At 40.0% G+C, this 21,738-nt stretch overlaps 1 protein-coding gene across 2 annotated transcripts in view; it reads left to right on the forward strand.

Annotated features, from left to right (window-relative positions):
• RBMS3 (RNA binding motif single stranded interacting protein 3) overlaps positions 1-21,738 on the forward strand; it is a 1,487,986-nt gene that overhangs the window by 701,960 nt on the left and 764,288 nt on the right. For both annotated transcript variants that reach the window (XM_073222890.1, XM_073222891.1), the window contains one exon: positions 5,914-6,087. In XM_073222890.1, the coding sequence (XP_073078991.1) occupies positions 5,914-6,087 (174 nt within the window). The remainder of the gene's footprint in view (positions 1-5,913; positions 6,088-21,738) is intronic.

The raw sequence follows: 21,738 nt of genomic DNA on the forward strand, positions 1-21,738 counted from the left end.
AACTCTGTGTGTTCCTGTTTCTTCAGTAAAATGTACGTAACAACACTATGTCATTAGATTGTTCTGAGGATTTAGAGAGAAATGCATGAAAGACACAGGAGTAAGTATCGATAAACACTGTTGTTATGAATACTCCCTTTGTACTTGTTCTCAGAGGTGGATGGCTGGTTGCAGGAGCCGCCTCCGGTGACCACCTCGTGTTCCTCCAGTCCCACTGCTGGCTCTTCTCTGATTTCAGCTGCAGCTGTGATGGACTGTTCTCATTCACCAGGCACTGACAGCATGTGTGTCTTTCCACTTTATGCCCCAGGGCCTCCTCTGATACCAAGACAGCTCATTTTCCCATGTCTGAACACAGCTTAGAAGTGCTGGGGGTAATCATTTCCTTTTTTGAGGGCCACCTTTTCCCAGTGGGGATAGAAGCCAGTCCACAAATGCTCCAGCCTCCCATATTTCAGTGGACGATTCTGGGTGGCTTTTGAAACTTTCTCAGAGGTCTCAGCAGAATTTATTGCTTTTTACTTTATCATATAGATCTCTGTAACACACATTTAATATTGATTCTCATTCTCTGATCGAGTCTCACTGTTCCTTCCCTCCTGATTTTTGTAATCATTCTCCCCCGACCACCACCAAAAATACCCTCAAATTGGTCCTTGCCTTAGAATCTGTTTTAGGAAGAATCCAAACTAGGACTATTACTATAGCATAGTTGAGAGCACAGATTTGGAGAACCTGCCTAGATGTGAATCAACAGTATTGCTTAATAGTTACATGTCTTTACATTTTTAATTTACCTCATTTCTTTCTGCATCAGTTTGCTCGCCTATAAAATGCAGATAATAACAGTAATTACCTCATAATATTGTTATGAGTAATATGTGAGTTACACAGTGTAAATATAGAACTTAAAACAGTGTCTGATCAGTGGTAAGTTGCAGGCACGTGTTATATCTTAACATCCCCTGTAGTGCTCATTCCACTGTGTAGAAATCTTAGTATTAGTTATTCCCTCCTGCCTTGTATCATTTTTCTTTTTCCTTACTGCAGCTTCTTGCTGCCCCTCCCTTTGTCTTTCTTTTGTTTGCTAGTGCTGACTGAGTAGAGAGAATAGCAAGTGTTCCCTGGAGCTTTGCAATTTCTGGAAGCATGTAAGAGGGCCCTTCTTCTGTGCTGTGCCTGATTTTTTTCTTGCTCCAACAGCCCTAACCCCTGATCTGTTGGCAGACACCAGAGGATGCTGCCAGCTTTTGGTTATTCAGAGGCTTTTTATCCAGACTCTTTGCTCTTCTTTCTGGCTGCCTGCCTCTTGGCTGCTAGACGCTACCTGGCATTGCTCTCAGAGGGCACACCAAGGAGGGAAAAGATAGCAGAACTCAAATTAGCCAATTACGGGATTTAGCAAATTAAGGCTTTTGGATCATTGGGCTTTGGTTTTCTGAGCCATCTCTCTCCTTTATTACCATGAGAAATTCAGAATCAGTCTTTTGCAATGGCAGTATATTTTTCTTTGTTTGAGGTATATTAATTAAATACATATGAAATGCATGGATCTCAAGTGTTCAGTTTAATAAGTTTTGGCATATATATATACATTCAGGCAATGACCACCCAAAATAAGTGGCAAACATTTCCATCACCTTAGAAAAATATCTTATTCCTCATTCTAATCAATTCCCCTCAACTCTCCCAGTAAAACTTTCTGATTTCTATTACTATATATGTTTTCCTCATCTTTGACTTCAGATAAATGAAATCTCACATATCTATTCTTCTGTACCTGGTCTTTTATTTGGCATGATCTTGAGATTCATCCATGTAGTTGTGCATATCAGAAGTTTGTTCTATTTAATTTCTGAGTAGTATTGCATTCTATGAATGTATCCTTTTTTTTTTTTTAATCCATTCTCCTCTTGTTGCACATTTGAATGAGTTCCACTTGGGGACTGTTATGAATAAGGCTGCTATGCACATACTTATAAAGGTCTTTTTGTGTAAATATGTTTTCCTCTGGGTAAACAACTGGGGATGGAATTTCTGGGTCATAGGTGGACATATATTTAGTTTTATAAGAAACTGCCAAGCAGATCCCATTTTACCCTGCCACTGACAATGTATGTGATTTCTAGGTCTTCAATAAGCTCACTAACATTTAATTTTGTCATTCTTTTTTTAGTTTTCTGGTGGGTAGGAATGGGTATCTTATGTAGCTTTATTTTATATTTTCCTGATGACAAATGACTTTGAGCAGCTTTTCACCATGCTTACCGACCACCCCAATATCTTCTTTTGTGCATTGTCCTTTCGAGTCTTTAACAGTAGGGTAGTCAAGGCAATTTGACCCATATTTTTTAGTCCCTGCTCCACTTGGAAGCAGATGCTTCTGACACTCTTCCCATACCTTCTTGGCACTTACTTTCCCAGAATATGTCAACAATCTTCTGATACTTTCTACATGAAAACTTTGTTTTGGCCTATGTGTGGGGCAGGCCAGAAATGCCAGGGAATTAATGCTGCCAGGAGCAGCCCTCAACAAATGATGAATGGGAGTCAGAGGTTAATACCCCTGCCTCCTTGCACTTTAGAATAAGGTAAAATAATGCTGATGCATCTCCCACACTGTCTCCCAAAGGTACCAGTGGAACTGATCTTTAGGTCTCAGCAGGCAACTTACTCAATGAAGCAAACTTATGGGCTCCTCTTTTCTCGGTTACATTTCCTAGTCTCCTATTTATTTTCTCTAGGATCACTTCCAAAAGGAACTACTGGCACTTAAGTTTTTGTGTGACAATCACATTCTGGAGAAATGCAACAGAGATATCTCTTGCCAAAGGCGTGTGTTGGGAGATAAGAGCTATTCTGTGAGAGACTAACAAAGAGGTTTAATGAGTTATCTGGTGAAGTTGTGACATTAATTTCCTGGGTAGCCATACAAATAAAGGGACCAGATAAATATGGCAGAAAATCAGTTGTCAGTGCCTTGTAGAAATAGAAGTTTCTGTGGGCTGGTGGCCGAGGGTTGGAATAGCCTTTTGATGTTCTTTGGGGTAAGATCAGAAAAAAAACTTAAATGAAAGACTAGAAGGCTTGAACTTTGCCTCACAGATAATAGAGAGCCACTGAACATTCTTCAGCAGGGAGTAACACAATAAAAGCAGGTTCTCGAAAAACTAATCAAGTGTCATTGTGGACAATCCATCGAGGCTTAAGGTAGGAGGTTCTTGATATAGTTTAATATAAGCAGATAAAATCCTATAAATGGGCAGTGGTAATGGGAGTAGAAAGGACAACATGAATTCAAGAACTATTGAAAATATTTGATAGAATTTGATGACACTGATAATAGAAGTGGAAGGACAGATAAATGAATCAATGTTGTTCTAAAGCTTCAGGGCAGTTGGTTTCAAAATATCGCCGTAACACTAACAGAAATAAAGAAATCATGCGGAGATGAAATTTTAAAATAAAACAACTCATTTAATTTTATACACAGTAATTTAAATTTTGGTTCCATTTGGGGGGACTGATAGTTATACATCCATCTCCTGCAGATGTTTTAAGATTTGGGACTGAATTTTGGAGAGAGTTTATACTGCTAAATTATATCTGAGAGTGTCATCTTCTTAGAAGTAATACATAAAGCTTTGGCCACGAATAAAATCACAAAGGAGGAAAGTTAACAAGACTGAAGATCACAGAACTGAGGGTTAAGCGCTGGCCAAAGGACTTACTTGGGGAGAACAAAGAGAAAGATAAGCAAGTAGGTGAGACCAGCAGGTGCTCTCAGAGGGTCATGGAGCCAAAGGGAAAGATGTGGGAATAAATACTGATAAAGCCTTATGAGGTCAGAGCGAATGAAGATTCCTTGAGCTGTGGAAAAGCTGATGCAGGATTTTGACCTCATTAAGTTCTCAGCCTGGTTGGAGAACTGAAATACACATATATGGGGAACACTACAAAACAAGGTAATCACATGCTAATGTGTTTGAGCCACACTGTGGGAGCTCTGTGAGGGCAGGGGAGCAAGGGGAGAGCATAAACTACAGGCATTAGGAATGGGACTAAGCAAGAGGTTTAATCTGAGCATGAGCTTTGCCAAAGAGGCAGAGAAAGGAATTTGGAGGAGGAAGACCACATGAGTAAAACTATTGAGGAGAGACTGATGCTTTTTGGGAGCATAACATAGGAAATGAAGGTACTTATAAACTTACTTATGCATTTACTACCTGCTTTCCCAAGAATTTTAAGGTCCCTGAACCAATCTACATGTGAAAGGATGAAGGCCTTAACCACATCCAGTCTTGAATGAGTCGCCTATAGAATCAACTGAGCTGATGAGAGGGATTAATTTCAGTGACTATAGATGCAGAGCAGAAGCCAAAATGCTTTCAGGCCCAAAGGTAGTTTGTGAGCTGGCTGGGACAGGGGTGGGGTACACTTATTTGCTCTTTGAGGTGACTGGGTATGTGTTCAAATAACAGGGCTTTTTAATATAAATATGGAGTTTCTGTACTTAGAGCCAAGCTCAGAGATCCTAATTTTATAAAAGTGCAGCATTGCTTCTCCAACACAGGTTGTCCTAGAGAGTATGCAGTATCATACACCTCTGCTTTGTTGCACCTGTCCATCGCATTCAACTATTTTTGGGACACTTGGATAGACCGTATGGTTAGGATGATGATGGAATAAGGCTGGAGACAGATTGTCAAATACATTTGTCTACCTTAACAAAGCTCTGTTCCCTAGTTTTTTAATATTTTAAATTGTTTACCAGTAAATTACCGATTTCAATCATCTTTTTCTTTTCCAAATATTTTGAGGCTCTTAAGAGAAAAAGAACACTGCCTCACACCTTTGGACTGCTGAAAACCTTACCTTCTTTTGGTTACTCCAAGATGCCCAAACCTGTCTTCAGTAAAGCTGATCCTCTAAGTAGCTAATAGTATTGGATTCTAGTCCAATGGGAGCACAGTCTCAGATCAAAGTTTCTTCCCCACTGGGTTTCCCGAACATAATGTCAGTGAGATTAGCACATTTTCCCACTGATTAAGTTTGCATGTGCCCAAAGATTTATATGTAGAATTTATTGTGAAAGCCACTCACTTGGGTAAGAAGGTATTGCAATTTGATAATATAAAGTATTCTCTGAAAAGAAGCTATTATATGCCTTATGTGCCATGGCCATCCAAGGACAAAGAAGGACAGAAGATACAAGTGAGTTTTGTTTTTAGTTCATTCTACCCTTTATGCACTTATGAATGACCAGATATATTTAACATTTGGCAAAATGATATTTTCCTGTTTCTGTATTTTTATTGGTAGGGCGGTTGGGGGTAAATGATGATTTCAAATCCTTCATCATTTTACTGTCCTTGGGTAGTGGGATGGTGACATGCTGGAATAAGATTTCTCCTGTTGTCTCCCACGGAAGCAATAGACTGATGGAATTTCAAGACCATTTAGAGTCAGGAACCAATCTGTGCCTCAGTCCACTTCTCGTAAACCAAGACTTTTGTTTACTGCATTCAGATGAGATGAATGGTCAGTTTCTAAGGTGCATGCTGTAATGAAAGGAGTTTATGTAATTGGAAACATCACTGTTACTGTCACCACTAAAATATATCACACTTCTGAAGGGTGGAGTTGAACACTGCAAATGGGAAAAAAAAACTTCAATATAAACAGTTTCAATGAGCCTTTGTGTTTTGTGATCCAGTCAAAACTCGAGTGGTGAGAAAACACTTTTAACCTTATCAGAGCAATATTTAATGCCTCTTCTTAAGAAATCAGCCATTTCCTTTAACCAGCTGAGTCCTGTGTCATGATCATACAGGAGAATGCATGCTGCTAAATAGAACTGGCTTGGGTTTTATGCAGAGCTGTCTTTACATTGCGTTTTTTTCTTCTTGATAGTCTAGCTCCACAGTGAGAGCCTGTCAAACTAGTAAGTCTCGAGTGACCATGAGCCCTGGCTTCAGCTCCCAGTGGAACAGCAGCCAACCAGCCTGGAATACATACTCCTTCCCAAGGGCCAGCTTGCACTACCAGTCCCACACCAGCTACACCTACTGTACTGGACACCCTGCTGTAAGTCCCCTGTTCTTCTGTATTTATTAAACTGGATGCTTCATGCAGGTACATTTTGAATACACAGTTGGTATCTGCTATTATCTGGGCAATTTTTCCAAAACGATAAGTCTTCTAAGGCAAAAATATGCTGCTCTTGAGTAAAAGAGATGAGCAACAGAAAACGTTGTAAGTGTTCAAATGGCATATGTTTGGATGATCGTTACTGGAAACGGATGTTTCATTTAGGATCGTTACTGGAAATGGATGTTTCATTTAGAATGATTTCTAGGGGAAAATTTTTGGAATTGTGTTGGTGTGGAGACTGAATGTATGCGTGGCTCTGGGTTTTTTTTCTGGCTTCTTCTTGGATGTTGCTTATGAATTTAGTGGTTGCTTTTGCCCTGGGAGAGGGTGTCTTTCAAAATGACCCAGAGGAGTCAGTGGCTCCTGTACGTCCCCATCTTTATCTGTGCCTGTTGATGCGAGTTAAACAGAAATTAATGTATAGATATACATTCATCAGTAGTGTATTTTCCAGTTTCCACTACACAGAACTGAGAATATTGGCGTAGGTGCTCAAAGCACAAGAGAAGTAAACCTTACTTGGGAGAAATGAAGCCATGGACTTTGAGAACCTTCTAGAATAGGGTACATGTTTCTGCCACTATGTTTTTTGTGTCTCGATCCAGCCCTCATGAACTAAGATTTTTGTTATTGTAAATTGCGCTTGCACACTTGGAAAAGATCATGATGAATGTAAGTTCGGAAGACATCTGTTTGCTGCTGAAAAATTCAGATACAAGTCTCTGGGGGTAATGAGACCTTGAAAGTGAGTCTTCATGCTGCTCCTAGTAACCCCTCCAATTGTCACTTATTGTGGACATGGGTTTTTCAGCCATTCCAAAGATGCATCGTGGACTTCTGCCCTTTGTAAAATCCTGTTTGCTTTTCAAGGTTCTAGAATTATTAAGTGTCCTAAGCTGCTAAATTGAGAGAATGTGTCTCAAATATCATGTCATAAAGTCACTTTAAAGAAGACTCCAGAAATCCACTTAAAATGTAAATTGGTATAACTGTTAAAAGGTGATTTGGAAATAACTATCAAAATTTAAAGTGCTCACGCCTTTGACTCAGTAATTAAACTGTTGGCATTTAATTGGACATGCATAAGGCTGTATGCACAAGGACAGTGCTAGTAACATTTTTGAAATTACTTTGGAAAAGAACCTAAATATCCTCATTCATTTTAATTCATCCGTTCTTTCAAAAAAAATAATTAAGTATTCTTAGGATTTTATTTTATTTCAGTATTCATCTAGGCGAAAAAGACATAGTGGTGAACAGGAAGACCCAGTCTTATTCTCATGAAGCTTCCATTCTAGGGATGGGGAAAGCTAGAAATTACATAAATAAACGTGTGAATAAATAAAAAGAGGCAAATAACCAGGGGTATATACAGTAGTGTTAAATGCTATGCAGAGACTCAAAAGAGGTTGAAATGAGAGAGAAGGACAGGGCGGCTACTTGAATTATAAAGTCAGCCAGTCCTAAAGAGGGAGGGCAGATGTCATCTGAGATCTGAATGGAAAAAGATTAACTATGCAGAGTTCAGGAGGAAGAGAATCCCAAGCAGAGAAAACAGTGTAAAGGGCCTGAGGTAGGCGTGACCTGGATAATCACCATACAGAGAGAAAGCCATGGGCCTGGGGCTCAGCTGGGAGAGACCAGTCAGAAAGAAAGCGAGGGGTCAGAGTATGGAACACTTTGTAATCCAGAGTAAGGAAATTGATTTTATTTTATTTAGGCACCATGCAGAACCACTGGAGTATTTTAAGCAAGGAAATTCTATGACATCATTTAAGATTTTTAGCACTCACTCTTACTACTGGGTGAAGAATTCCCATAGAAGAACAAGAAAGAAATCAGGGAATCAGGTTAGGAGGGTATTACACACACACACACACACACACACACACACACACACACAAATATACACATGCTTGTTTGAATGGTTGCTTCTATAGAATGGGACTAGAGCTCTGTGGCAACAGGAAAACTTCTTGTATATCTTTTGATCCATTTGATGTTCATCATAATATAAAAAGAAAAGTTGCATATATTTGGCAATCACATTTTCTTTAGTAACCAGTGGCATATTTGAAATGTCTTCTTAGCTTTTCCCTTCAGTCATTATTTGCCAAGCCAGATTCTCATTGGTCTCAAGGTTATCTAAAAGTAGCTGATATTTATTGAGTACTACTTAATTGTTTCCAAGCTTTGTAACCAGCTATTTTACGTGTATTTTGCATGTGTATATATTCAAAATAGCCCTCAGAGGTAGGTACTATTATTATCAAAATTTTTAAAGATAAGTGAAATGAAGCTCAGAAAAATTAAATGTCCAGAATTACATAGCTAATAGTGGGACCTGAGATTCAAACACTGGCTGTCTTGCTTTCAACCAGCATTCTTATCCTTGCCATTGCATCCCTGTGTTTCTATTTACATGCTGAGAACAACCATTCTACCTGAGATAGAACTCTTTGACATCATTTAAGTGTGCGTGTTACTCCTTAGAGAAGTAATTGTCTTTAGAAATCTCCACTTTAGGTCTGGGGATAGGAAAGGAAGAATGGGTATTATCCTGTCTTGGAAACTCCTGAAATAAGTACAGGATATCCAGCCACTTTTTGTGCCTTAAAGTCTAGGAACTGATACTTTTTTTGTGTGTGTCACACCACTGAGAGTAAAGTGAATCAAGTAAGGAAAGTAGAAGCAGAAGATTGGAAAATACTTAAAAAGTAGTTGTGGGTGTTGTACTTCTGATTTCAAGGGTACTCTAAGGGTCAACTTTAAAGTCTACTTGCCATTCTTCCATTATTTCAACATTTAAACTTTTCTTCCACATTTTGCTGCCATCAGATGGCGTTAAACTCTTGACTCTAAGATCAGTGCCTATTTAGCTCTCCTACTGCCTTGTGAAAGGAATGATATCATCTGAAAGTAAACCAGAGGTTCTATATAGGGAGACTCACAGAGCTGGTTTATGATAACCACATCCAAAAATATGGACTGCCTCATTCATAATTTTTATTTGGGTCCATTTTGCAAGCCAAAGTACTAGAGAAATAGTTTGGCTTCCAAAATATGAAAGTAGATTCCATAGTTGCCATGTAGTATAAGATCCACAGAGGTTTTGTGGTTAAAACCACAGAAACGTAATTCTTGTCTGAACAGATTGCCACTAATTTTTTTGAGTCATATAATTTAGTAGCCTTTAATGAAGCTATAAATGCTTTGCCTGTCTTGTGAGATTCTGGCCCTTTTCTCTAAGTTACTAGTTTGATTGAAGATTTCCAGATCTTAAACTCATTTCCTGGGGTTGCAAGGATGTCAGGCAATGTGATGTTTGTGTGGTCAATACCTGTGACTCAAAGGGCTCTGTTTTGTTTCCATTCCCCTGCAGCTGAAGAATCCTCATACCCCATGCATGTCTGGGCAGTTACCTTGAAATTGGTATCCCATAGAAATCTCAGAATGCAGTCAGGCCTCCCCTGACCAGGCCTCATGGCCTTGTACCTTACTGTATTGGTTACTAATGGCTTCTGTAACAATTACTACAAACCTGGGGGCTTAAACCAACACATATTTATTCTCGTAGAATTCTGGAGGTCAGAAGTCTGCGATGGCTTTCGATGAGCTGAAATCAAGGTGTTGGCAGACATGCACTCCCTCAAGAGCCGCTAAGGGGGAGTCTGCTCCTTGCCTTCTGTAGCTTCTAGAGCTGCCTCCCTTGCAATCCTTGGCTCATGGGCCCTTCTTTAATCTTCAAGACCAGCAGCAGAGCATGTTCAAATCTACTTCTCCTCCATCTTCACGTTGTCTTCTCTGCCTGTAGTTGAATCTCTCTCTGTCTCTCTCTTGTAAGGAAATGTGTGTCGTTACATTTAAGGGCCCATCCAAATAATCCAGAATAATCTCTCCATTAAAGAGCCTTAATTTAGTGACATCTCCACAGTTCCTTCTGCCGTAGAAAGTAACACTCATAGGTTCTGGATATTAGGTTGTGGGTATCTGGTGGGCTATTTTTCAGCGTACCACAACCATGATATTCAGTGATTCAAGGGCCACCTTCAGAGCCATTAGGTAATAATTTAGGGCTTTCTGAAATTGATGAGCCTTCTCACTGAGGCAGATGATGGGAGAGGGTTCTGTGAGCATAAGTTTAAGTTTTCTGAAACCCATTGTTTTTTTTCACTTCCAATGTGAGATGATAACTATCCCATTGGTACCCACCCCAATGCTTATCTTAAAAGAAAATGTGAAGAAAAGATTATTGAAGTTCTACTAATGTTTAATCCATTGCACTAGTAGATGAAGAAAGCCTGCAAATGCAGAAACCATGTTTAGGTTATCTCAGATAATCTTTTCAACTTGGGATATAAAATGGCAAAAGGAAATATTTAAAATATTCAAGTAGCACAGCAATACAGTTGATTATGTAAGTCAAATACTAAATATACCATACTCATTTTATTGCCAAAGGAAGTTAATAACATATCATGTAAATTTCTTACCTAGTCATATTATTTGTAACATATTTCATTCATAAAATAATTCTAATAAATTCCAAATAGTATACTGACTAGTGTGTTGATTTTGATCTATCATTTGATACTTTTGCCAGCAGCTTAATGATAACTGTTTGCTTCATGGCTTGACATGGGGAACTACATCAGATTTCCAACTACTCCTATGAATTGGTAACCATTAAGTGATCATGTTAGTCATAAAAGAAGGGGATTCATTGGGATTCATTCACATGGGATTCCTTAGGCTGCCCTTCATACTAGCGCTCTACTCTCCCTACATCTGCTCCTCACTTGCACCTTGCTCTTCTCATACTTGAAATGATGTTACCGTTTGGGTAATCTTAGGGAGATAGAGAAGGGAAATGGAAAAAGATGGCGATTATCTGATACTCATTGCTGAGTCTAGCAGCCTGTGTATTATTTTCTCTTTCTCTGTTGAGAAAGTACAATATGCCTCTATGCCCTACTGAGGCTAATCAGGAAACAGCTTGTGCCAACCATGAGCCAGTGACCAGGTAGAACCCAGCTAGTAATGAAGACAAAGTAGAATGGACTAAAGATAGGAAGAGAGAAAGAAAATTAAGTAATAGAAATGTGCTCATTGGTTGAAGTGGCCTGGAGGTGGTGAAGGCTTCTGGTAAGGCTGTTTCTCCTTCAAGAGCAGATAAGGTAGGTAAGGGAGGAAGAGTGGGCAGCCTGGTGCTAGTGCTAGATTTCTGTTTCTAAAACAATCTGCAAGGGAAAGGGTGGAGACATAGAGCTGTCTTGCTGGAAGACTGTCTCTTTTAGTCAATGACTAGGTTTCTGGGAGTCTGCCTCTCTAGGAACTTGTTGACAAAGCACTGGGACAACTGCCTTCCATCAAAAGTTAAATTGTCAAATAAAGCAAAGGTTTCACAAACCTATCAGAAGGGACATCATCCCCAGTGAAGGCTTATAGCTGTCAGGGCAGTTGTCTATATCCATGACCTAGTAGACCTCCTAGCTGCTTCCAGAACCCAGACCCCACTTCTCCCCATGGGCAGGGACAAGATTTCTGTTGGAGGTTTATGGATGAGACTAGAAGAGGTTGCAAGTTTCATTTCTCCTATTTAAGTCTATATATGCTTCAAGGTTACCCACCAACTTTGGAAATCATTAGCAAGTCCTCTGAAACAGATTTCCTATCTCTATGCTCTAATACCAAGGCTACAAAATGTCTTGGAATCACAGCTTATTTGTTTGTGCTTGAAATAAAACACACATGCTAAAGTTTAGGTTATTGATTCTTTTGTTGTTGTTATCCTGATTACTATTATTCTGCTAGCATGTGTGGAAGTGTTTCAATATTTTAACAACTGTTATGGCTGGACACTAGCTTAATAATAAACCTGCACAAATTCTTGGGGCTATGGAAAACTTTTTTAAGGAGTACAGAATATGGACAGTTTTCAGTGAAATAATGACTAGGTCTTCAGCTTCCATGAATTCTCTTCTGTAAACTGATTTGCTTGATAACTTGGCAGTATTCCAATAGCTGGGGTCACCATATATCACAGTTTTCTGGCTAACACTTAGTTCCTAGAGTAGTTATTAATAGTGCCCCCTTTTACTCTCAAAAATGGTGAAGTTTGGAAGATATATTATATAGTGTGCCTACCACAGCCCTTTACAAAAGAAAACATACTCCTTGCACGTAAATCTTACTTTGGACTATTGCCTAGGGATGTAAAAACTTCTTAGAGGGCACCACCAAAGCAGATGCCTCATGTAATGATTAATCAGGCACCATAAACCAATGGGCCTTCCAGTCTTTCCCAGCTATATATACTTATATATCTGTGCCAAGGGAAAAGAATAAGATATCATGATCTGGGACTTGTGTCTTTTGTAATTATTTAAATTCATAGTGAATTTGTGAGGTGACGTAAAACTAGTGTGGACAAAGTGAAGGTTCCTATGGCCAGGATTCTCACCTGGCCCCCAGGGGCCAGCTTGCTGCATGCAGACTTGCTCTGAGTGGGCAGGATTCTAGTGATTGATCTGCCACTGTGGGAATAAAGTTGGGTATAACCCTTTCACCCCAAGAATGTTCCGTTGTCATTCCTCAGTGTTATTGAATCCATAGTGAACTTGCCTGGGGCTGAAACCCTTTGGAAGACACTAGGAAAGAGCATATATAATTTTTAAGCATTGTTCAAGGAACATGTGAACAGAGTTTGAAGACAGGTACTCACTGGTAATTTTTCCTAAACTTTTTTTTTTTCACATTGTGGAGGCTGTTCATAGTGAAAGAAGCTGCTCACAGCCCAGGACTTTGCCTCAAACTTTGCATTGCTGCTTCAAAGGCCAAAGTATTATATATCTTTGCACAGCTGTATCTCTTTCATATTGTATCACATCTAAGGTTATCACTCCCCTTGGCCAAAATCTCCTATAAGACTCAATATACAAAACAGATAATAACGTGGTTACCTTCATTGAAGCTGCAGTAAAGAACTATATGAGTTGAGATTCTTCTGCTGCAGATAACAAAATATCTAACTAATGGGGGCTTCAAAAGGATGTATATTAACTGTCTTAATAAAAAGTGTAGATGTAGAGGTGCATGTTTTTATTTGTGCAATGTAGCTACAATGACACCACCCAGCCCACATGCTTTTCTATAGTGTGACATTGCCATTCTCCTTCCAAGAAGTGTGATCTAAATACCCTTTTCTTAAATCTGGCTAGCCTCTATGATTCACTTCCACCCAATGGAATGTGGCAGAAGTGATGCTGCATAACTTCTGGGTCAAGGTTGGAAAAGGCCATGTAGCTTCTATATGGCTCTCTTGAAAAGATTAGTTTCAAAATGCTTTCTCATAGGATATTCTCTTTCTGAACCCAGTCGCCACGCTGTGAGGAAGCCTAAGCCCTATGGTGTGGCTGTGTGCAAGTACTCTGATCAACAGCTTCAGCTGAGCCCAGCTTTCGAGTCTTCTCAGCCCACACACCTGCTGTGTGAGTGAAGAAGCCTGCAGATGACTCCATTCTCTTGCTGTTTGAGACACTTCCTGGTGTATGTGCCTGCCTGTCTGAAGCCCCAGATGAGAGAGAACAGGAACAAACCACTCCCAATGTGTCCTGTGCAAATTCCTGACCCTCAGAACTCTGAGCCCAGAGTGGTTTTAAGTCACCAATCCTGGGATTGCTTGTTACTCAACAGTAGCCACTGGAACAACTGAAGTTTGGTGCAGCAGTCAGTCAGCATCATCAAGGAGGTAGGCCCTTTCTTTCCTCGCTGCCATCCGCAGTGTGTTGTGCTGTTGCCTTTCCATAGCACAGGATGAAGCCTACAACTCCAAACATTTCTCTTATTATTGGGCAATAATAATGCCCCAAGAAGGAAGGAAGAGAGAAGGGGATTTTCATCTCATACTATTGTTTTATCAAGGAGGAGAATCTTCCCCAGAATGCCTTTGGTAGATTTCCCCTTATATCTCATTGACCAGAACTGGTTTTCTTGCTTAAATTTAGACTAATAAGAGGCAAAAGAAAATAGACTTTCCAATATTGATCTAAATCATGCATGCTGAAATCTCCTGGGGAATCTTTAAAAACAACAGCAAAATAATCCCAAGCTTAACCCCCAACCAATGAAAGCAGAACCTACTCATGTGATTCTTCTGTACAATCCTAGCTGAGAAGCATTGGTTTGCAGCCTTGCCACTAAAGTGTGGTCTGTAGACTAATGGTATTAGCATCACCTGGCAACTTGTTAGAAATGTATTGGTCTAGACCTACTAAATAAGAATCTGCATTTTATCAAGATCCCCAATTTATTTGCATGCACATGGAAGTTTAAAAATTCCTGCTATAAACAAATGATGATCTGTCCCTTGGGGCCAGGCATATTATTATCTATTCAAATTCAAGGTTTATTAAAACAGAAAAAGGGAAATGACTACTGGTAAGCATTCAATAGTGTTGACTGCAGGGGCCCAAACCTGTATTATTTTGCCTGCCTCAGTATGCCCTGAGGCATCTCCTTAGAAGGTTAAGTCTCCTTGGAACACAGATTTAAAAATCACACATTAAAAGCTAATCCCTGCCTTCATATACATAAAACCAGGCTTGAATGAGCTGTGGTACTTCTTCAATACCAGTTGCTGCTCATTTGCTCAGGAGCAAGGAGAATATGCTTGGTCTACCATCCTGAACTTTCCCCCTTCTGCGTGATCCTTCAGGGACTAAAGCTCGTTTCATTGAAGCATGCTTGCCTCTTGAGTGTACTTTCTTGGTGTCTAGCATTCATATCTGCTCCCTAAAACAGCAGAGTCCCAACTGTGACCCCCCTCAACCCTCTTCAACTTTGAACGAGGTCATGTCTTTATTCAGCAAACAGTGAGTACATGCTTTCATCGGGACATTGTGCTGGGTGGGCACAATGTTAAGAGGTAGGGTAGAAGAGGAAGAAACTGGAGAATAGTACAAAGTGTCCATATTTTCAAGTTGCTGGAAAGGTGTTGGGAAGAGATTTGAGGGAGCAGACTGACATTAGATGTGGTCTCAAGGCTCTAAGCCAGGGGTTCTCGCCTGCTAACCGTGAACGCTTGAAACACTGTATGCCGAGGAAGCTGCGGACAGGAAGTGGTTAAGCATTTAGGCTCTGGAATCAGACTGACTTGGGTTTATATCCCAGTTCTTCTGCCTAGTAGCTGGATGACCTGGGGCAAAGTTACTGCCCTTCTCAGTGTCTATTTCCTTTTCTATAAAACAGGAAAATGATAACCTACTTCCTGAGGTCATTGTGAGAAGTTAATGAGATAATACATGGAAAGCTGTTTAAAAAGGCGTTTTCCTTATGAACCACTGAAAATAGAAGTTATATTAAACTGAAAAGAAATCAATTCTATTCTTAGATATCAGAAAAGGCTGACCAACTACCAGTTGGCTCTATTGGATGGCATCTTCTCTAATACCCTGGGATTCAGATTTGGAATTACTGAGAGCCTCTCAGGTACACAAAGATGTCTTTATGTGTCCCTGGCAATGTCAACTTTTCTCCTCCGTTTGCTGCTGAACAGCCTGCTTTAGTAGACATGACCAGGAAGGCATGACTTTCCTTGAGTTGGTCATATCTAAGGAAACCTAAGCTCTAACTGCTGTTTGGGGTATATGGTTTTCTCCCCAAAGGTAGCATTTTCCAGATAAGACTAGATTCCTGTTCTACTTCTCCCTCCTGACCTTTTAACTCCCATCATATAAAGAGCTGAGGCTTCATGTGGTGCATTTCATGCCCTTTGTTCAGTTCCCAGCCATGAGAGTCTTCTTGTCTTCCCCTGTCCCATCTCCAGAATGCATGGCTTACCGCCACTTAGTTCTGAGTATACAAGAGATGTTCTGGGGCATGGATTCAGCCATGCATCGGGCTTAGTCCATACCTCCTGTGGCAGAAGTTTGAATTTCATGAGACATTGTGGAAACTCCAGGAAGGACCTCGTGCTGCTCAAACCTACCTCTGATAACTCTCAGTTTTGTATGTTCGATTTTTTTAAAAGTCCCTACCTTGATAATTTTTAAAGATTAACACTGACATCCATTAAACTCAATACAGCATCACATTAAATAGTAAATTTTAAAAGCATCAATGAAATGTTACCTTACAGAAGTAAACTAGTTTCAAAGACTTGAGTTGATAGCATGGCATCTTGTTCAATTTGGTTATTATCACTGACATGAGATTAAACTTACTTTATCCAATGGGATCTGATACATGAAAAGAACTTAAAGAAAAATAAGTGGTACCAGTGTTACAAAAAGGCTCAAGAGATGGAAAGGTTTTGGCCTATGATCAACACTGCTCTAAATGCTAGGGCTGACATAATGTACTGGATTTATTCATTATCTATGTGAGTAAAGCCTCCTATGCTTTTTAAGCTGAGTCTTTGAAAGAAAGAAGAAAAGGCAAAATATGCTTCCATTGTAATGAATCCCTTTTGAACAGAAAAAAAATCTCAAGTTCAAAAATGCTTCTGATCATATACCCTCACCCTTTGAGGGAGGATGCATTTTATCAATCACTTTGATGAAGGTGTGATCAATGCTGTCTCTTAAGGGCAAGCTTTGCAGCAATCGCAGGGAGTGAACTTGGACATGTCCGCTTATCAGCTCAGCTCACTGGGACACCTCCTTCCTCAGTCATGAATGAAGACCCCTTACAGCTGCGTCTTTTCTGTTCCATTACAAAATTAGTGCAGGTTCTTTTGGGGGTAAACAGTTGAAGGTTTTGAGTGACAGTGAGAGTGAAAACTTCAACTCCCTTCTTTCCTAGCCATGGAGGGTAGTTATTTATCCTTTCACTTTGTGGTTGTGGATGCTTATTTTCCTTCAGTAGCTCTTCAAACTTGGATGTGTATTTAAATACTAGTAATAGAGACATGATAACAAAACTGTAACAAACTGTGCACCTCCAGACCCAATAGCTAGCTTCAGACATAGAGCACTGTGGATCCCATGTGCTCCTTTAATGCTTCTCCTTCCAAGCCCCCTGAGGTAATCATAATCCAGGATTTTGTTTGAAGCATTTCCTTGCCTTTCTTCATAGCATTGCCATCTTAGGTGCTTAAACGTATCATCACTTAGTTTTGAACAGTGTAAATGCAAAACGTACTCTATGTATTTTGCAATTTTTTTGTTTGATTTTGCTCAGCATTAGGTTTTTGAGACCCATCCATTGTGTGATTGGCTGTAGTTCATTCAGTTTCACTGTTGTATTATGAAATTGTTCATTTCACGATTGATTAATTCATTTCAGTGTTGATGAGGATGTGGACTGTTTCTTGCATTTATTACAATGATCAGTGCCACTGAGTTCTGTGTCCTGGTACTGTTGCCTATGCCAGGGAGTAGAATTTCTGGGTTGTATGGTATGGTCTATTTAAGCCATCCAGGCAATGCCAGATTGTGTCTGTACCACAATTTATGGTTGAACAAGAGTCTCTTTTGTTTCCTCTTGTGTGAAATACCTGCACTTTCTCTTTATTTTTCTATTGAGATATTTGACTTTTTCCTTATGATTTTTGTTTTTTTCTTTAGCTGGGTAATGATCTGTATATAGCAAATATCTTCTCTCTGTGGCTTATATTTCATTTTTTGTTGTGTTTTTGATGAACAGCTTTCTTAATTCTTAAAACAGCAAGATTATTAAGATTAATTCTTAAAACAGCAAGATAAATCAATCTTTTTTTTTTTAACATGCAGTATCTTTCATGTGTTGACACTTTTTTTTTTTTTACTGCAAGGCAGATGGTATTGGTCTCTTCCATCCTCTGTCCCCGTTCTAGGCCAACCAGAACAAACAAGCCTAACTTTGTCCTCTGTTTCATAGGAAATTCACCCTCAGGAAGCCCTGTAGGATATTTGTGCTGGGGATGTGAGGATGATTAAGGGGGATCATGGTTTCAGTGCAGGGCCTCATCCTGGATCCCTTGGTCACCGTGCTTCTCTCATCTTTCTCTGCATGATCTCTGGAAACACCAAGAAGTTGTCTGGGAAAGAATAAGGCCATATTTACTCAGATCCCCTTGGGACCTCAGATTCCCCTCCAGACAAGTGTATCAAGGAAGGTCTTTGGAACAAATTCAGTGTTATCCCTGAAAGAATTCTGTTGTGCTGGATAGAGGACCTAACAGAAATGGAAAGCTCATGACACTCACTATTCTGAAACTTCCTTTTCTTCACTCAACAATGTATCACAAACATCCTGTCCTTGCCAAAAATATACAATCTATCTTCCTTTCAACTAACACATAAAATATAATTATATGACTTTGAATGAAGCCATATCTACATCTTCTCGTATTGGAGGTCATGTAGGTGGTCTGGAATTATTATAATGTAACCATAGAGTGAATACGTGTGTGTGTGTGTGTGTGTGTGTGTGTGTGTGTGTGTGTGTGTGTGTGTGCATGCACAAATTATGTATATATATGTGTATACGTCTGTGTATATAAATATCCCCATATATGTGTGAGATTGTTTCCTAGTACTGTTTCAGAGAAATGTGATTGCTATGACTAATGACATTTTCATTAAAAATTTTTACGGTGGCTGTGATGTTGCCTTCCCATCAATGTTGACAAGGGCATGCTTCACTCTAGCCTATCCTGGACACTGTCAGTCTCTTAGACTTTTGTTAATCTGGGTGAAAATGGTATTCTCTTGTTTTAGCTTGTATTTCCCTCATCACTAGGGAGCCCAACCATCTTTTCAAGTGTTTATCAACCATTTATATATATTTTTAAAGAATTGTCCTATTTCCCTGAATCAAAATAGAATGAGTATAAAGCAGTGTAACTGGAGATGTTTGTCATTTTACTACATTGTATTTTCATCATAAAAGCAGTAGAATAGCATTCATATCATCTGCAAATTGGTATTTTTTTGACTATTTATACTTAACCTGAAAAATCACAAAACTAACCATGCTAAAAATTAATGGATTTGTCTGGGTTTGCTGCTTGAAATCTTTTTGTTTTGGCATTTTGAAACAAGATTTTCAAAATGCTTTCACCAACATTGTCTGGCAGTCACATGTTAAATATTTTTAAATCAACAGACGTAAATTAAACAAAACAAAATACAACAAAATCCTTATTAATTCATTACAGCAAAAGTTTAGCAAGTGTTGTATACTCGGGATTCTAATCCTGTCCCACAGGACAAGCTTTTTGCGAAAATATTTTTAACTGCTAATGACTGAATGTAATAAAAGCATAAATAAAACTCAGGAAAATCACACAACTCAGGATAAGAGGGAACGTTTGGGAAGGTCCATGGGTACCTCAGCTCTCCCCGATAATGCTCTGTTTCTGAAGCTGGGTGACGTGGACACGGGCATTTGCATGAATGCTTTATAATTTCTCATATTTATAATATTTCTTAAACAATACACAATCCACATTTGCTTTTTCCAGTTCCACAGTGGCACCTAAAAAAAGATTACCACTCTAAAGCTTAATGATCACGTTGGAGGGGTTTGAATGCCAGCATATTTGGCAGTAATTCTGTGCAGAGATGGTGGCGCTGGTCCACCAATTCTGAATGGCCTGGATGCCTGACTTCATCTGGCAGACAGACACTTCGATGATAGCAAGTACGAGAATTCCTTTCATTTGTATGGCACCACGAGTAATAAACTTTCTTAAAGGCATAAAAAATATCCTGCAGGAAAAGATGAAAAATAGGGATGGTGCCTGACTCAACAAATCTGCTCAGCCTCACTTTTGTAAATATGCAGTTTTTAAATGTAACCAACTGTTCTCCTTGATGGACAGTTTGCGTGTATTACACTATAGACCTGAAGCTCACAACCTTTGGCTGCTTCTTAAATTGAGAGGCTGCATTGCTTCAATTTCTCAAAATGCATTTGTTTTCAAGGCCTGTGGGTAAGCATGGTGGACTTTGTGTGGCTACCTATTTGGACATCTGGCTCATTTTGAAAGATAATAGATTGAAGGCTAATAATCATCACTTTGGGATTTAGTAATTCAAATGCATAGGAATATTTTGTGAAGTGGTCTCCTTAGGATGGGCAGCTCTGTCTGTTTAAATGAACACAACTTTGGTTGGCAAAGCTCTTTACTGATAGACATGAATAAAAATGTAACCTTGGTTGGGGAACCCATACTTCATGGTCTGCATTTGGCTGTGGCATGAGCTCTGCCTCCCCCTCGGGTATCAGAGAGGAAATTTACCCTGTCTCTGCATTGTGTCAGAGTGGTGGGCAACACTACAGGCTGTGCCCTACAACATGTAGAGCACAGTTCATTTAGGTTTTTATGAGTCCTTCATATTCCCATTATGATCCCAAACAGGAATATGTCAGTGCAGGGAATGATTAACACTGTACACCAAATCTCCTTGATTTTCCTTTTTTTGTTAATATTCACTGAACCTCTAAACCCAGGAGGTGTAGTTTCCTCAGCCTTGAACTTTGTGTACACCTTGGAGATCTTCAAGCACCATCTGAATGGTGATTTCTCTATTTTGAGAGAACACAGATCAAGGACAGAGACCTGATAAACATGGTACATAGTGCAGTTACTTTGATTATTTTGCTTATTTAGCCAATACTTGTTATATATTTAGGGAATACCTGTTAGACTGGAGAAAGGAAAAACAAGGACATGCAAACAGAACAGAGAGATGCCATAAGGGGAGAACAGACCAGACCCCAAAGTCTGTGCCATATATGGAAAGGGGACAGCTCTTCCTGAATTCCATCCTTCTGATGTGCCAACTAAGACCCGGATGTCAGCTTCCTCCATCTTGGAAGGAAAAAAGTTTCTAGTTGTCTATTATGTCACCTTTAGCCAATCATACCTCTCCACACCCCCTAGGATAGCTTGCCTGCTCCTCCCCCTCCTAATCCCTTAGAAGCCCTCCACCTCCCTAACTGGGTGTGACTTCTCTGGCCTGTGACAAGAAGGCCACAGAACCTCACCCGGGGGTATTTAAATAAATTACCTGGCCCTTTGTTGCCTCTCTTTGCCTGCTTATTTTGGCTAGAATTTATCTTACATATGGTTCTGAAACCCGGGAAGGAGCGTGAGTGTCGGGCCCCGACTAGCCACCGGCGGCCCCGCCCCCTCCTTCCCCAACCCGGGACCTCAGCCTGCTCTCCTCTGCGTGGACTATTTTCTGGTGAGTCCCTCAGTTTCCCCCGGTCTGCTTCCCTTCCTAACTCCGTTTCACCTGGTCCATCTGAAATCATAGCTACATCCAGGTCTTGGGTATTCAGCCCATCCATTGCGAGTATCTGGGATACTCACCCCTGGCCCTGTGGTGGGGGAGATGTCCCTCACCCAGGCTCCCAGGCCATCTCCCCTGACTTGGCACACTTGGGACACTGGGCGCTCCTCTCAGTGGGACTTTTTTTTTGGGAAGTGGGCGCCGACATGGAGAACCAGTCCTCGAAAGCAGAGGCTCAGACCCCACTGCGGTGTCTCATTTCTAATCTGGCTACTCTGTATTTGTCCCAGGAAATTCACAAACAGAAGTTAGTCTTCCTTTTCTCTGAGGCTGGGCCTCAGTATCCCTTGGACAACCAATC

Source organism: Manis javanica, chromosome 15 (assembly GCF_040802235.1).
Source record: "Manis javanica isolate MJ-LG chromosome 15, MJ_LKY, whole genome shotgun sequence".
Taxonomy (NCBI): domain Eukaryota; kingdom Metazoa; phylum Chordata; class Mammalia; order Pholidota; family Manidae; genus Manis; species Manis javanica.